The 15,974-nt window shown below is 35.0% G+C and overlaps 1 protein-coding gene across 8 annotated transcripts in view; it reads left to right on the forward strand.

Moving 5' to 3' along the window:
- The window catches only part of LOC108561360 (talin-2), a 33,952-nt gene that overhangs the window by 11,930 nt on the left and 6,048 nt on the right, over positions 1–15,974 (forward strand). For 7 of the 8 annotated variants that reach the window (XM_017919250.1, XM_017919253.1, XM_017919254.1 and 4 more), the window contains exons 2-13: positions 8,883–8,937; positions 10,192–10,354; positions 10,425–10,577; positions 10,643–11,156; positions 11,227–11,653; positions 11,709–11,785; positions 11,847–11,938; positions 12,027–12,115; positions 12,511–12,744; positions 12,814–15,346; positions 15,411–15,538; positions 15,601–15,961. In XM_017919250.1, the coding sequence (XP_017774739.1) occupies positions 10,222–10,354; positions 10,425–10,577; positions 10,643–11,156; positions 11,227–11,653; positions 11,709–11,785; positions 11,847–11,938; positions 12,027–12,115; positions 12,511–12,744; positions 12,814–15,346; positions 15,411–15,538; positions 15,601–15,961 (4,741 nt within the window). In that variant the 5' untranslated portion in view covers positions 8,883–8,937; positions 10,192–10,221. Of the gene's footprint in view, positions 1–8,882; positions 8,938–10,191; positions 10,355–10,424; positions 10,578–10,642; positions 11,157–11,226; positions 11,654–11,708; positions 11,786–11,846; positions 11,939–12,026; positions 12,116–12,394; positions 12,409–12,510; positions 12,745–12,813; positions 15,347–15,410; positions 15,539–15,600; positions 15,962–15,974 lie in introns of all 8 variants that reach the window. The other variant, XM_017919252.1, reaches the window with a different exon arrangement.

Consider the following 15,974-nt stretch of genomic DNA (forward strand, 5'->3'; position numbering starts at 1 on the left):
TTTGTTTTGAATGTTCAATCCGAATGCCTAAGGTTGGCTTGAGCAGCTTCGAAGGAAAAATGGTAATAGTTGTGAATTTACATACAACGAGAATTCCATTAATTGTTCGTTACCTTTTTTGATATTATGTTATAATCGATATGAATATTCAAAAAAAAATTGTTTTTTTTACAATGAACTATCTTCAAAGTTATATTAAAATTTGTCATGTTTCAAATCAAGTTGAAGAAGATTTCAAATTTTAATATCCAACAAAATTAATGTTTTTTTTATGGCCCTTTTATAAGAAAACCACTCACTATTTAATGAATTAGTTAGTAGTATCGAGTTTTTCGTAATGATGACAAAATATTAAAAGCTTCAATCATTATTTATATTTAGCATATTTTAGTATTAATGAAAGCAATCAAAACAATTAGTACAAAAGGATGATCGTGATGTTCGTTTTAATTAGAGAAATGGAGCGCAGTTTCATCCCACTCCAAATGAATGATGTGAGAGTATAATTCGCGGATTAATCCTATGTTATTATTAGTTTGTAAATAAATCGAAACGTTTCGATGTACGTTTTCGGTTTGCCAATGTAAATCCGGTGATGTAATATATATTGGTTATTATTAGACATTTCGCGGAACAAAATGTATCGATTTACTTAAAATAGATTGGGGGAATGGAATAAATGAAACCTATTTTTGTTTTAAATAAATGTTCTTGTTTCATGTTAAATTGTACATTTATTAGGTTCTTTTTACAAAGAATTAGAAATCGTAATAACTATATTAAGACTTGCACCAGCTTCGATAAATTGCCTTAGTTCAGCGACCTGAAATCATCTGGATTCTATAATTGCTGCTAGAATAAAATTCATACAATTATTTAATTTATTTTAACAATGAACTGTAATAAGTGTGAGTTATTCTTGTAAAATATATATGCAACATGTAATCAAATTTCATATAAAAATAGAATGAATCTGGTTTGATTTGGTTCACTGCTGAAATATGGAATTTCATTTTTCAGAGCCGCCCTCGTCCTGAAACGGTAAAGTGAATTTGGCGCTTAGGAAGGCGGAGGGCGTTTTACTCACGTATACTTTCCACTATGATTTTAGATTTCTGTGACCCCCTGTCGCGTGTTTCGGGCACATACAAATTGCGTGGGCGTCTGATAAATGTCATTGTTTACCTTCGAGAAGACATCCAAAAAAGATATAACAACAACACTAAATGCAGTGTGTCAAACTTATCATTGAAATTGTCAATATTTGATAGGTTCAATCTTATCAGAAGCGTTATTACAAATAATTTATACAAGTACTTGTCAAGTATTGTGTAACAATAACATGCAATAAACAACTATTTTTACTAGAATATAACTTTATGAGTACATTTTAAAGCATATGTAATGAGTAATTTAGATAAAATGATTATGAAGTTCGCAATTTATGAAAGCTTGATTGATTTGAGTTAATTTTTATTGTTTCATATAATGAAAATTCATTCTTCATAAATAATTTTATTTATAGAAATTACTTTAATTATTATTCTTAATTTATATAATCATCATCGCAATAGACAGAAGTTTTAAGATATTTAAGAACATTGGATAAATTGTCGTTCCCGCTGTCCGCAGATTTTAAATTACGAGTTCTAAATTTCCGTTCCATAAATCCCAATTAAAAACCATTCAATTAAACGCCATAAATCTTAATCGCCGAAACTTTTGCTGTTCCCCAATTCAAATCGACATTAGGCTAATGCAGATGGAGACATTGAAAAATAGCACCAGAAAAGTATAATTCGATTAGATTCGATCTCCACCCTTTTGTTGCGTTATTTAATTGTGCTCCCAGATAGAACTTTATGTAGTGCAATTTCATGAATGATTTTTTAGGTGTGTGATTCAGTGTATTTTTTTTTAAAATGGAATGATGACAGACTTGTATTTCTATGAAATTATAGCAAGTTTGATTGTCTTTGCACAATGTTGGTCAAATTGAATTACTAAAAGGGCATTAGGATGATGATTTGATTAGGCTTTAAATGATTTACCCCTTAGTGCGAAATTTAATTAATAAATTGTGCGTGGATAGCTGGGGGGTTGCCGGATAGCACGGGGAAAGTGTGATTATACCGAATGGAGACACAAGGGTCTCAATCAGGTCTTTGTGAATTGCCGTCATCAAGCGGGCCGTCGTTAGGAGGCGCCCCGGCGCTCCGTTTCCTTTACTCTAGCTTACGAGATGGACTGGGATGCAGCGCCCCCCTGGAGTGCCCCCACGATCCGTGTCGCGTGTATTTCTCCCGACTAATAAAACCAGAGCGTAATGCGCTAATTGGTAGCTATTTCGTTTCTGATTCATACACATTACATTGCTATATATGTCACTTTTCTGAAGGTTTTTTTCTTCTCCAAAGTGATGTTAAATATAGCAGACATTTTCTTAAAACATTGAATAATCTATCTATTTACCTTTATAAGACAAACTATATTATGAAATAAGTTTGTAATTTGCTAAGAAAAGCTCTGAACAAATTGAATCAACTGTTCTGTCATACTACCAGGAAATAAAGATTTTTTTGAAATCTTATTAATTTCTTAAAATTACAATTTACAAATGTTATTGGATCGTAGGACTAATTTATTTTTATTTGTAATTATTGTAATATTATTAATATAAGTAGTGGATTCGATTTAATTTGATAGTAATGCAAAATAATATCGAACTTACATAATTTGTGTTCTGGTCTTCTATTTGAGCGTCGAACTTTCTCCGTTGGTGATGCGCGATAGACGTTTTATTTGTTTGGTCATATTTTTCTTCATCTCCCTTTTCGTTGTTTGCGGCTTGTCCGGAGAATGGAGAGAGTGAGAGCAGGAAAAAAAAAAAGTTCTCCCTTCGGTTCTGATTTCATCCCCCCGACCGCATTAGTCCTCTATTCCGCCCAATAGACTTTTATGAGTCCAGAAAACTTTCTAATATATTTCTCAGCTCCGCACACATAAAAAAATCCATCTTATTTTTCTACTCTACCCCAGTGCGAGCAGTGGTGGACCCCCAACGCACACACTTTTTACGTACTCGTTCTGCCACTTAGCTTAAGAAAATTGTATTAAATAAATAATCCGCAGGATAAATATTTTCCTTGTATCAGGGGGAACTTTAACATTGTATTATGTTGTGTTTTTTTTTTTTGGTTTGCAGTTAGTCCTTCCCCCTTATATTTTTAATTGATTTCTTTACAACATTTTACAATATGAATAATCTTAATAAGAAATAGGAACATTTTTTATTTCTAGTGAATCTTTAGAAAATAATTTTCCAAAGGGTTAAACATTCAAAGATTTACAAAAGCAAATATGAAAATTGATGTGTTTAAACGTAAAATTAATAAGAATAAAGTTATCTGCAATTATTGATATCAACATAAACATCATTGAATTAAATTTGGTAATATTATAAGTTTTATATTTCCATCTAATCACATAAAGTATTAAAGTTCATTTCAACATTACGTAATCAACTTGTAATCATATATTTATTATTTGTACCTATAATAATTGTGAGATAGTTTGTTGAAAGTTACCAAAAAATTGCCAATATTTAATTTTTGTCACGAAAAATGTGAGTAGCATTTATTACACAGGTTTGATATGATTCATCAAAAGATTAAATTATTGAATATAATAAATTTATATTTATAATTATATAATTTATTATATTATATAAAGTATTTTTTATAAAAGTCTAGACTAGCCATATTTAAAAAAATATAGTCGTCAATGGATTGGTATTAAGTAAAGTTTTGCAAAGTTAATCCGAAGTTTCAAATAGTTGTATTATTCTTTTTCAACGTTGTGCTATAATATAAGAAAAGTCAAGTTTGTGAATGATTTTTACAAAGCAATCTTTTTTTTAACAATTAAAATACTCCACATCATGAGTTTTATAAATAGTTCTTTATCATTACTCAAAATGTTTGTAAAATGAAATCTTATTCACATGTTTTATAATTATATAATTTATAAGTATTTTTTTTATAAAAGTCTAAACTAGCAATATTTAAAAAAATATAGTTGTCAATGGATTGGTATTATATTTAAGTAAAGTTTTCCAAAGTTAATCTGAAGTTTCAAATAGTTGTATTATTCTTTTTCAACGTTGTGCTATAATATAAGAAAAGTCAAATTTCTGAATGATTATTACAAAGCAATCTCTTTTTTTAACAATTAAAATACTCCACATCATGAGTTTTATAAAAAGTTCTTTATCATTACTCAAAATGTTTGTAAAATGAAATCTTATTCACATGTTTTATAATTAAATAATTTATAAGTATTTTTTATAAAAGTCTAGACTAGCAATATTTAAAAAAATATAGTTGTCAATAGATTGGTATTATATTTAAGTAAAGTTTTGCAAAGTTAATCCTAAGTTTCAAATAGTTGTATTATTCTTTTTCAACGTTGTGCTATAATATAAGAAAAGTCAAGTTTCTGAATGATTATTACAAAGCAACCTCTTTTTTAACAATTAAAATACTCCACATCATGAGTTTTATAAAAAGTTCTTTATCATTACTCAAAATGTTTGTAAAATGAAATCTTATTCACATGTTTTATAATTATATAATTTATAAGTATTTTTTATAAAAGTCTAGACTAGCAATATTTAAAAAATTATAGTTGTCAATGGATTGGTATTATATTTAAGTAATGTTTTGCAAAGTTAATCCGAAGTTTCAAATAGTTGTATTATTCATTTTCAACGTTGTGCTATAACATAAGAAAAGTCAAGTTTCTGAATGATTATTACAAAGCAACCTCTTTTTTAACAATTAAAATACTCCACATCATGAGTTTTATAAAAAGTTCTATATCATTACTCAAATTACATTTTATATCACATGTTTTATAATTATATGATTTATAAGTATTTTATAAAAGTCTAGACTAGCCATATTTAAAAAAATATAGTTGTCAATGGATTGGTATTATATTTAACTAAAGTTTTCCAAAGTTAATCTGAAGTTTCAAATAGTTGTATTATTCTTTTTCAACGATGTGCTATAATATAAGAAAAGACAAGTTTCTGAATGATTATTACAAAGCAATCTTTTTTTTAACAATTAAAATACTCCACATCATGAGTTTTATAAAAAGTTTTTTATCATTACTCAAAATGTTTGTAAAATGAAATCTTATTCACATGTTTTCTAATTATATAATTTATAAGTATTTTATATAAAAGTCTAGACTAGCAATATTTAAAAAAATATAGTCGTCAATGAATTGGTATTATATTTAAGTAAAGTTTTGCAAAGTTAATCCGAAGTTTCAAATAGTTGTATTATTCTTTTTCAACGTTGTGCTATAATATAAGAAAAGTCAAGTTTCTGAATGATTATTACAAAGCAATCTCTTTTTTAACAATTAAAATAATTTAAATATAGTTGTTAATGGATTTGTGATATGTACAGAAGAGGACACATCATTTGGGAAAAGTTTTTGGAAAACAATGACTTGTATCAATTAAGTGGCCGCCGGTTGAAGCGAAGGGGTGACGATGTGCTTGCGCCAGATGAACAAAAAGAATTACAAAGAAGAGGAGGAGCAGCAGGAGAGATCAGAATAATTATTTCCTTATTGTTTGCATTCCGGTTCTCGCTGCCAAACGGGACTAGATGGATGGGTAGATAGAGAGATTCATCAATTCAAGTCGGACGGGCCGGGGTACACACATACATATATACATACACAGATTGAGAGAGTAACAACCTCACCCCAATCTTTATCGCAATCGTTATCGGAGCCACCCCCGTCCCCGCCGCTCTCCTACGGGACGCAGTTGAGCATCCCCGGCGGAGGCAACGGCACGTCCCCGCGAGAAGAGCGAATGGAATAGAAAGAAGGGGGACGCTTGTTGTTTGCAGCACGACTCCACACAACACGCAATCTATTAGTTGCGATAACGGAATTACAGAATTTTTATTTATATATTAGATTCGGGGCCAGATTTAGTGGCGCGCCGTTATTTATTACCATTACCAATCGGTCTCTCTATTTAGGGGAGAAAGAGTGGCGAGATGAGAGCACCCCGGACCGGAAACGCAATCGCGGAAATGGAGATTTATACTGGCAAAATATTATTTATATACCATCCAGTGTCGAACTGGGGAGGGGTAGACGAGGCGAACGAACGATTCCTCTCCTGCAATAAACTATTTTAATGTCCCATATTAATATTTATGTTTTTCACATCCTTTATTGCATGCACATGCACAGCACCCCATCTTCGATGATGCAGGGATGAATGTTTGGATCACGATTTCGATAAAAAAAAATATAAAACTTAATAATATTTTCAATTGGACTCTTGCTGATTAATAGAAGGATTTTGCTTGTATTTTGTATTTTTATTCACACCCGTTGTGTTTTAGAAAAAAGAAAATATAATTTTTGATAATAGCAGTTTTCAAAGAAAAAAAATCACAAAATACAAATTATTAATAAATAATCAACTAAATACAATAATAAAAGTCTATAAAAGAAAATAATTATAAAAAAAACGAATCCATTATTATAAAAGAAAATGAAGGTAGAAAATGGTTTATAAAAAATCAAGTTCAATAAAAAAATCAGGAATATTAATCAATAAAATTAGTAATTTCATAAAATTTTGTATACATACAAATAATTTCCCTCTCATTTTTACTTATATTCATTTCATTAATTAATTGGAATTAAATAGTGTGCACTTATTTATTAACCACTGAATTCATTTTATGCTTTTGTATTATTTCTTTCATTTATGTATTCCATAATTGCATGATTCAAAACCTTTGAAATACTCGTATTGTTAATGAAGTTTGAAGGTGAACTATATATTATTGTTCAACGTCAACGTTATTAATAAGTCGTAATATACACAAAGTGACGACAATTTGTACTTACTAGAATTAAAGTAGTCTCTACTCGAGTGAATTCCAAGTTTTGCGTTTCTTAAACATTTTCAAGTGATGTAAATATTCATTTTTAATGTGAATTCTTCTTCACGTGGAGAAAATTGTTCTTATTTTTTATATTTATTTATTTTATTTTTCGTTGTTGGCGACGGAGGCGGTTTCGGATTGATGTGGTAACATTATAAAGAGAGGATATATCTAAGTAGTGCGGATAATCAAGATAACGGATGGGTGGGGATGGGGTCCTGGTGGCGGGCGTCGCGGCGCCCGACTGGCGGTCTCCAGCCACTGTCACACTGCATCCCTATCCGTTAGCCGGAGCGTCCCGACGCTCCTCCGCTGCGGCTGGGAATTTGATTTTATCCACGCCAGGCAATTCCCTTATAAATTTCAGCTCCCAGAAGGATAGCATAAACAAAAAAGAAACAAAGTTGCGGAAAACATCAGTCGTGACAACCGAAATTACAAAACAAAACAATAAATCTATTACCATTGAATTCAGAAACGAAAAATATTTATTTTGTATTATGAAAATTCAATAATTTTTAAAATGATTTATTTAAAAAAAATGACAGAAAGACTATGGTCGATAGTTCTTTCGCAAGTTTATGTTACTTTCATTATAGAATGATAATTTCAAAATCATATACCAATTTAAAATGTACAACTAATTCAAATATTACTTTCGTAAGTTCTGAAACATGCTACTTAATTACTAGAAAGAAAAGTTAACATGATTGAAACGTCTACACATAATAATTGCATTGAGTATAAATATATATAATAGGTTTTTAATTAGCATCTTTTTGTAATTATTTACGTATTTTTCAATTATGCAAAATGATTTCAACATTGAATTAAAAACAATCATACGATTTATACATCACAACGATTAATGTAGCAACTTTTACAATATTTTTAATTATGAATTATTGGAAATTTAGTTAAATTAAAAAAAACAACTTAACAGTAATTTAAGTTACATTTAAAACGTTACAAAGTTCAGTTATTGAAGTTTTATAAACTATATCAAATATAATATATTGTGTCAATGTTAATGAAATGACGAAATGTATATGTAGTATTGTTATGTGTAATTTTATATAATTAAGTGATTTATCTTCTTTGATTATTACATTGGACAAATGTATGTTATTGGTTAAAAAACATGCAAAATGTACAACAATATATTATTAATATCCCCCGACTTACGAACTAGTTTCTTTACATAGGGTTGTTCGTATGTCGTGGAAATTAAAAATGTACTTATTACTGACTAAATGCATAAATTTGAAAAATAAAATAAACAAAATACTTCCTTACAAATACTTTTCAATGTAGACATCATAATTATTGAATAAAAAAAAAACGACAAAAGAAACAAATAGATCGTACAAAACAGATAGTACATCTTCCAAAAAATTTATATTTTATTAAAGAAATTATAAATTTTTGGACAGTTACTTTTCTTATCATTATATATCTCCTTGTAACACAGTAGAGCTTTTATAATTTTGTTCGTAAGTCCGGGAGTTCTTAAGTCGGGAAAAAACAAGTTTTATTGTTTTTTCTATAAGTTAAATTTAATTTCATTTACAGTTATTAAGTAAGGTTTACCGATAAATTTTACCTAAATCAAATAGCACTATGCAAAATGGGTAAAATTCCATCCAAGCTAAATCCAAGCACGAGAAGGGAATTGTCTTTTAGCATAAACGCAGGTGCAGTTATGTCACGGCACCGCTGTTTGCATAGTAGCGAAATGCTAATTACCAAGTCGCTTTTACCAATTAACATATTTATTTTTATGCGCGTTGTTGCGAACCTGATTGAATCCAAGTTATTTATGATATTTTAAATATTTTTTTTTTACTTGTGTTCTGGTGTGTAATAATTTCCCTTTTTGTCTTGTTGCAGGTGAATGAAGACGTTACACAAAGCAGAAAGTTCAAAGACATTGAGAAAAGTTCAGGTAAGTTCTGTAAAATGTACTTAGATCCTGTATTTTGCATGCATCCTTCCTTACAAATCGAATTTATCCACACCGTAATGGATAGCCGAATATTCAAGCGTCGCGACGCTTTGGCGCCTCGCCGGAGCTGGTGCGCGATTGGCGTAGCTCGACCAATCGGCGTCCGGAAAAATCATCCCCCACCACGGATCCGGGTTGGGGTTGCGTATATATTTTCCGCGGGGCCGCTGAAGAGGGGTGCTTTCGGTCTTAACCCTCCTAGAATGTCGTGCTCCTCTCATTCTGCAGTCGGTTCTCGTGCTAGTTGGCCGTGCTATCTAAAGTGAAAACACTTTACAAATTTTAACTTGTAAAAAAATATACTTTCATATTTTCCAAAGTAAAATCCGAGTCGCTAAATTTCTAAACTTCAACATGTTGTGCTCTACGAGGAACAAGTAAGTAATTTTCAGTTTATTTATCCGGATAATAATTTGTCAAAAGCTCTCGAGAATTTTGAAGATATTAAAGTTTGTTCTGTCTTTGAAGAATTTAATTGCGGTTAGAAATATGATGATCTGAAAACGCGAAGAATTTAATAATGCCGGACTTAAAGAATTTTTACAAGTAGTCGGATATTTACACGGATCGCGCATATTTGTAATTTCAATTATTTCTCTTGTGGCTAACAAATAGAGTATTTTGTTAACGAAACGTAAAGTGGATGCGCCGGGTAATGGAACATTATTTGTATTTTATTGCAGAAAGTAAAATGTGGCCCTTTTTGTAATCGATTCGGAAGGTTGAAATATTCGGCTTGTAAGTAAAACCTCCATGATATTAGAGTGCATTTTTTGGAATATCCGAGATGCAGGTAGTTGTAATTGATATTGCGAATGAGCAGAGAAATATGAATGAACGGTTTAATGTTTCGACCTATATTATGTTCGATTGAGGACGAGTCCAGTGACCGGGCCAGGACCCAAATTTCACTCTCGTTTAGCGGCACGTGCTAAACACGTATCGATTGGCGGTGCCCACCGACGCCGTCGGGTCGGACGACGCCGCCGTTGCCCGGGCAACGCAGCTTCCCCACTTCCCATAAAGCCCAAACCACCCCATCGTGCATGATTCAATTATGTGACATGTTCTACTTCCAAACGTTTATTGACTTACTTCTTAAGTTCCGTGGTTATTGATTGCCATATGCAATGGCGTTTATAACGATAATACCGATAGCATTTTAAAGAAATGACGCCTGTTCTTTTGTTCCAGGATATTTCGTCCTCAGATTGAAGTGCCGCGATGTCGCTCTCACTACGAATTAACATTGTCGAAGGCAATGTTACTAAAACGATTGTTTTCGACCCGACCACCACCGTTTACGATGCCTGCAAGATCATCAGGGAAAAAGCGTCAGAAGTCAATTTGGGAAAACGTAAGAGATTTTTCATATCATCATCATGATTCGTTTCATCACTTCAGCTATTGATAATATCTAATTACAGATAATGAGTACGGTTTGTACATGACCGACGATGCAACGAATTCGGGGATTTGGTTAGAGCCCGCTAGGAAATTGGAGTATTACATCCTGCAGGATGGATATTTGCTGGAGTACCGTAAAAAGATGCGCACGCTGCGCGTCAAAATGTTAGACGGTAATTGCCTCAAACCAATATATATATATTCCCTTCCATTCTAAACGCCGTTCCGTTCTGTTTAGGCTCCGTAAAAACCATGCTAGTGGATGACTCGCAAATAGTACAGAACTTGATGGTGGTTATATGCGCAAAGATCGGCATCACCAATCACGATGAATATTCGTTAGTGCTCGAAGACCTCGAAAACCAAGAAAACCTGGATAACCGAAACTACGGCACTTTGACATTGAAACGCAAGAAGGAGGAACGGCAGAAGGATGCCGTTATGGACCAGCTGCGTAAGAAGGTGCGCACAGATGACGAAGTCAATTGGGTCGACCCTTCGAAAACTTTGCGCGAGCAGGGCATTGACGAGAACGAGACCGTGCTGCTCCGGAGGAAATTCTTCTTTTCCGATCAGAACATCGATTCCAGAGATCCAGTTCAGTTGAATCTGCTGTACGTGCAGGCCAGAGATGCTATCCTTGATGGCACGCATCCCGTTACCCATGACAAAGCATGTGAATTTGCCGGAATCCAATGCCAGATTCAGTTCGGCAATCATGTGGATAGCAAGCACAAGCCAGGATTCTTGGAGTAAGTCCACTTTAGCTTACATTCCTCAAACATACGTTGTAATTGGATTTGTTTTCTGTTTCAATTTCAGCTTGAAAGAGTTCTTACCGCAATCCTACATGAAAGTGAAAGGTATCGAGAAGAAGATATTTCAGGAACATAAAAGACATCAGTCACTCTCCGAACTAGACGCAAAGGTCATGTACACGAAAATCGCTAGAGCTCTCACAACGTACGGTGTAACATTCTTCTTGGTAAAAGAGAAGATGAAGGGCAAGAACAAGTTGGTGCCGAGATTGCTCGGAGTTACAAAGGACTCGGTGCTGCGTCTTGATGAAAAGACTAAGGAGATTCTTCAAACATGGCCATTGACTACTGTCAGGCGATGGGGTGCTAGCGCAAACACTTTCACTCTGGACTTCGGAGATTACGCAGATCAATACTATTCTGTTCAAACTACCGAAGCAGATCAGATCCAACAAATTATTGCCGGATACATTGATATCATTCTAAAGAAGGTAAATCAAATTTAACATAAACGTTATTAACAATAATTAAACAATACTTATGTAGAAACAAGCCAAGGACCATTTCGGAATTGAAGGAGACGAGGGATCAACCATGGTAGAAGACAGCGTTTCACCGCACAAGTATGTATTTACATATATAAAATCTTCAATATTTTTTACGTTTTAATTTCTTCTATCGCAGAGCTACAATCTTGCAGCACGAGTCCAGCAAAGTGGGTCGCGTGAATTCTCAATCTATTGCAATTCCAGCCGTTATGAGGGCTGCTTCTGAAGGTTTGATTTTCTTCATTATTATACTATTATCATTTTTATTTTATTATCGTTTCTTTTATTTCTTTTTTTTTGCTAATTTATCTATTAGGTCCAAAATCTTATCATACAGCTCATATGGGCAATGCACAATATACAACAATCGGGGGTCAAGCAAATTTAGGTCATATGCCGCCGTCGGTAAGATTTCTTCTAAACATTTATTAACTAACATAATTTAACAAACATTTAGTTTTTATTATATTCTAAATTAAATAGTAGCATATAAATGATTGATTAATATAGAAATATATGTGAAGACGGACTGTGACAAGAAACATGTATACATTATTCATATAATTCTGCAACTATTTATTTTTTCATTCATACAGTATTTTTATTATTTTATTTTGATATATCAGAAAAAAAAAGTACATAACTTACATGCTTTTTGTTTTTCGTTTCAATGCTTTCAATTAGGAGCAGACGGCAGAGTAGGTACATATAATTTTCTGTATGTAAATATGAATGTTGTGATTAGTCTTTTATCGACATTTTTAACGATATTAATAAGTTCCAATTATTGTCCTTGTTAGATCCAACAAACAAAAGTGACTACTGTCCTGAGCGAACCGCAAAAAGCACTCGTCTCTACAATAGAAAGCACACAGACAAAAATAGAGCAATCCGTTATCGAACTTGAATCGAAAGCCCAATTTCCAGAGTTGGGTAGCGATAATTATTCCAAGAAATGGAAGCAAGTTACCTTAGACACCAAGAAACAGAACGTTGGCTCACAGATAGCCGCGATGAACGCTGCCACCGCACAGGTAATAATACTTTATTTAATGTAAAATTATATTTTTTCTGTTGATTACTATGAATACAATTTAATTTAGGTCGTCACACTTACATCCGGCAATTCCGAAGAAATTGACCACAATGCTGTCGGAGCTGCCATAAACACAATTGGAACTAATTTACCTGAGATTACTAAAGATGTTAGGATGATCGCCGCCTTAATGGACGATACCAATAATGGCGAAAGATTATTGGACGCTACTAGGAAACTTGTCACTGCTTTCAGCGATTTATTGAAGGCGGCCGAACCAGAGTCCAAGGAACCCAGACAAACATTGCTTAGTGCAGCAAGCAGGGTTGGTGATGCCAGCAGTCAGGTGCTTTCTACGATCGGTGATGATACTCACGAGAATAAGGAACTACAAGATATGTTGCTCTATTTGGCCAAGGCTGTGGCTAACACCACTGCAGCTTTGGTTCTTAACGCAAAGAATATTGCAGCCACCTGCGATGAACAGCAGGTACAAAATAGAGTTATAGGAGCAGCCACTCAATGCGCTCTTGCCACTTCACAATTGGTTGCTTGTGCTAAAGTTGTAGCACCGACTTTACATTCAACCGCATGTCAAGAACAACTGACAGCTGCAGTAAGAGAGGTGGCTAAAGCAGTAGAAAATCTTGTTACAGTTTGCAGTGATAATTGCTTTAACGATGACCTAATGTATAAACTGAACGAGTCCGCTGCTGAAGTCTCTAGAACTCTGAACGATCTGCTTAACCATATCAAAATGGTTGGACCTAAGAAGGCCAACGAGTCGATACAAGAATCTAGCGTTGAAGTTATTTACACTACCACCGATAAACTAACTTCCGCTTCTGATTCCGCCGAGATGATTAAACAGGCGAGAGTTTTGGGTCAAGCTACTGCTCAATTAATTCAAAGTATCAAGGGTGAAGCGGAGAAACAACCGGTTAATTCGGATATGCAGAAACGGCTCTTGGCTGCTGCAAAGAACTTGGCTGATGCCACCGCACGCATGGTAGAGGCAGCCCGACAATGCGCCAACAATCCACAAAATGTGTCATACCAAGATAGCCTCCGTTCGACAGCCGAATATTTGAGGGATGTCACCATTGTTACTTCGACCACGCCAGCTCTCCGTGCCAGATTGGTGGAGAGGGTGAACGAGTGTGCCCGTCGTGCCGTATCGACAGCCACTCAGTGTATTCAAGCTGCCCAACTCAGTCACCAGCACAACTCCAACCAATCGAGCCAGGAACAATTAATTAACGACACCCATGAACTCACCCAACAAATACCGCCACTTGTGGAATCCATTAATAACACCACGGAGTCCCCGCAGAGCCCTAATCACCAAGTCGAACTTATGTATGTGGCCGAAGTTTTCTTACACCCGGCGACACACTTTGTGCAATCATCGCGTGCTGTTTTGCCCACGTTACACGACTCCACAGTTTCTCAACAATTGAATTCCACCACCCAACAATTCAACACCGACATAATTGAATTGAGAAGTGCCATATCTAAAGCACAGCCTGCCTGCCAAGGTCTGGGAATGAACGCTGCCGCCCAAATAATCGACGATTTGAAAGATGAGTTCAACGAGTTCGAAAAAGCACTCGAAATGCATAGCCTCAAACCATTGCCCGGCGATTCCGCAGAAAAAGGAACTAATCAATTGGTATCCAGCGTGAATTTGATCGACCAGAGCGTGGCTCAGATGCTGAGTGCCACCTCGCAAAACAATGAGTTCTACACTTCGCAAGCCGCCCGGGATACTGCTCAGAGCTTAAGAGGTCTAACAGGAGCCGTGAGGATGGTTGCCGCAACCACTGGCGATAGAAACGTGCAAATGGACCTGATAAGGGCTGGATACAATGTTGTTGATCACTCCAGTCGCCTGCTCGAGGAAGCCCAGACCGCTGTTAATGCAAATGAAGGTGTTACCCCAACTTTGCAGCAAGCTGCAAAGGAAGTCACGAGAGCACTGGAGGCTACGATTGCCTGTCTTCCCGGTCAAAGAGATGTGGATGTTGCTATTACTAGCATCAAGGAATGGTCTTATACTATTGATTCCGGCAAATTCCCGGTAACGGATAAGAGTTACGGCGAGTTGCAAAGGGAACTATCTTCCGCTGCTTCTCATTTGAACGATGCCAGTTCTGTCGTTGTTCATTCAGCCAAAGTACCATCTAAATTGGCATCGAGTTCCAAGGACTTCAGTTCTGCCTACCATGAACTTTTACAAGTATCTATGGAAATGGCTGGGCAGACCCCCGATTATGACACCAGAGGTCATATGGTGCATTCATTGAAGAATGTTTCAACAGTTTCCAGCGAACTTTTAAACACTGCAAAATGTTTTTCCGCCGATCCGAATATGCCCAACGGAAAGAACCAATTGGCCGATGCCGCAAGAGCTGTCACAGATAGCATCAATCAGTTACTCGATGTGTATACTAGTGCAACACCTGGTCAAGCTGACTGCGAGAATGCCATCAGAAATATCCAAGCTATGAAGCATTTGCTCGATAACCCGAGCGAACCAATCAACGATTGGAGCTACTATGAATGTTTAGACGCAGTCACTGAGAGAAGTAAAATACTTGGTAAGAGTACATCAGTAAATACCTTCGAAAATATATAATTTATATCATTATCATATTACTTTAGGTGAAGGCATGTCTGGAATCACCGCAAGCGCCAAGCAATCCGAACACGAGAAATTCAGCCACTGCGTTAAAACAGTCAGCGGTACCATTTGTTGTCTGGTGGAGGCCGCAGCCCAAGCTTCATACTTGGTAAATACATTATTTTTTAATACTTCTTGTATACATTTATTTATCGTATGTTGTTGATATAGGTGGGAATATCTGATAGCAGCAGCGTCGCCGGAAGACCAGGTTTAGTAGATCAGGCACAGTTTGCGCGTGCCACTCAAGCTATCCAAAAGGGCGTATCCATTCTCAATACGTTTACGAGCAAACAAGACGAAGTTCTGAATGCCGCTACGCTAATAGCCAAAAACACGAGCGCCCTTTGCAATGCTTGCCGCACTGCTAGCACAAAAACCACTAATCCTGTTGCGAAGGTCCAATTCGTTCAAAGCGCCAAGGACGTCGCCAATTCCACCGCACACCTGGTTAAAGAAATAAAAGCTCTTGACAGCAAATACTCTGAAGAAAACAGAATCAAGTGTGCTGAAGCCACTAAACCTCTACTTGGTATTATTGTTCA

The sequence above is a fragment of the Nicrophorus vespilloides genome, unplaced genomic scaffold (assembly GCF_001412225.1).
Source record: "Nicrophorus vespilloides isolate i.1.1-1 unplaced genomic scaffold, Nicve_v1.0, whole genome shotgun sequence".
NCBI classification, from domain to species: domain Eukaryota; kingdom Metazoa; phylum Arthropoda; class Insecta; order Coleoptera; family Silphidae; genus Nicrophorus; species Nicrophorus vespilloides.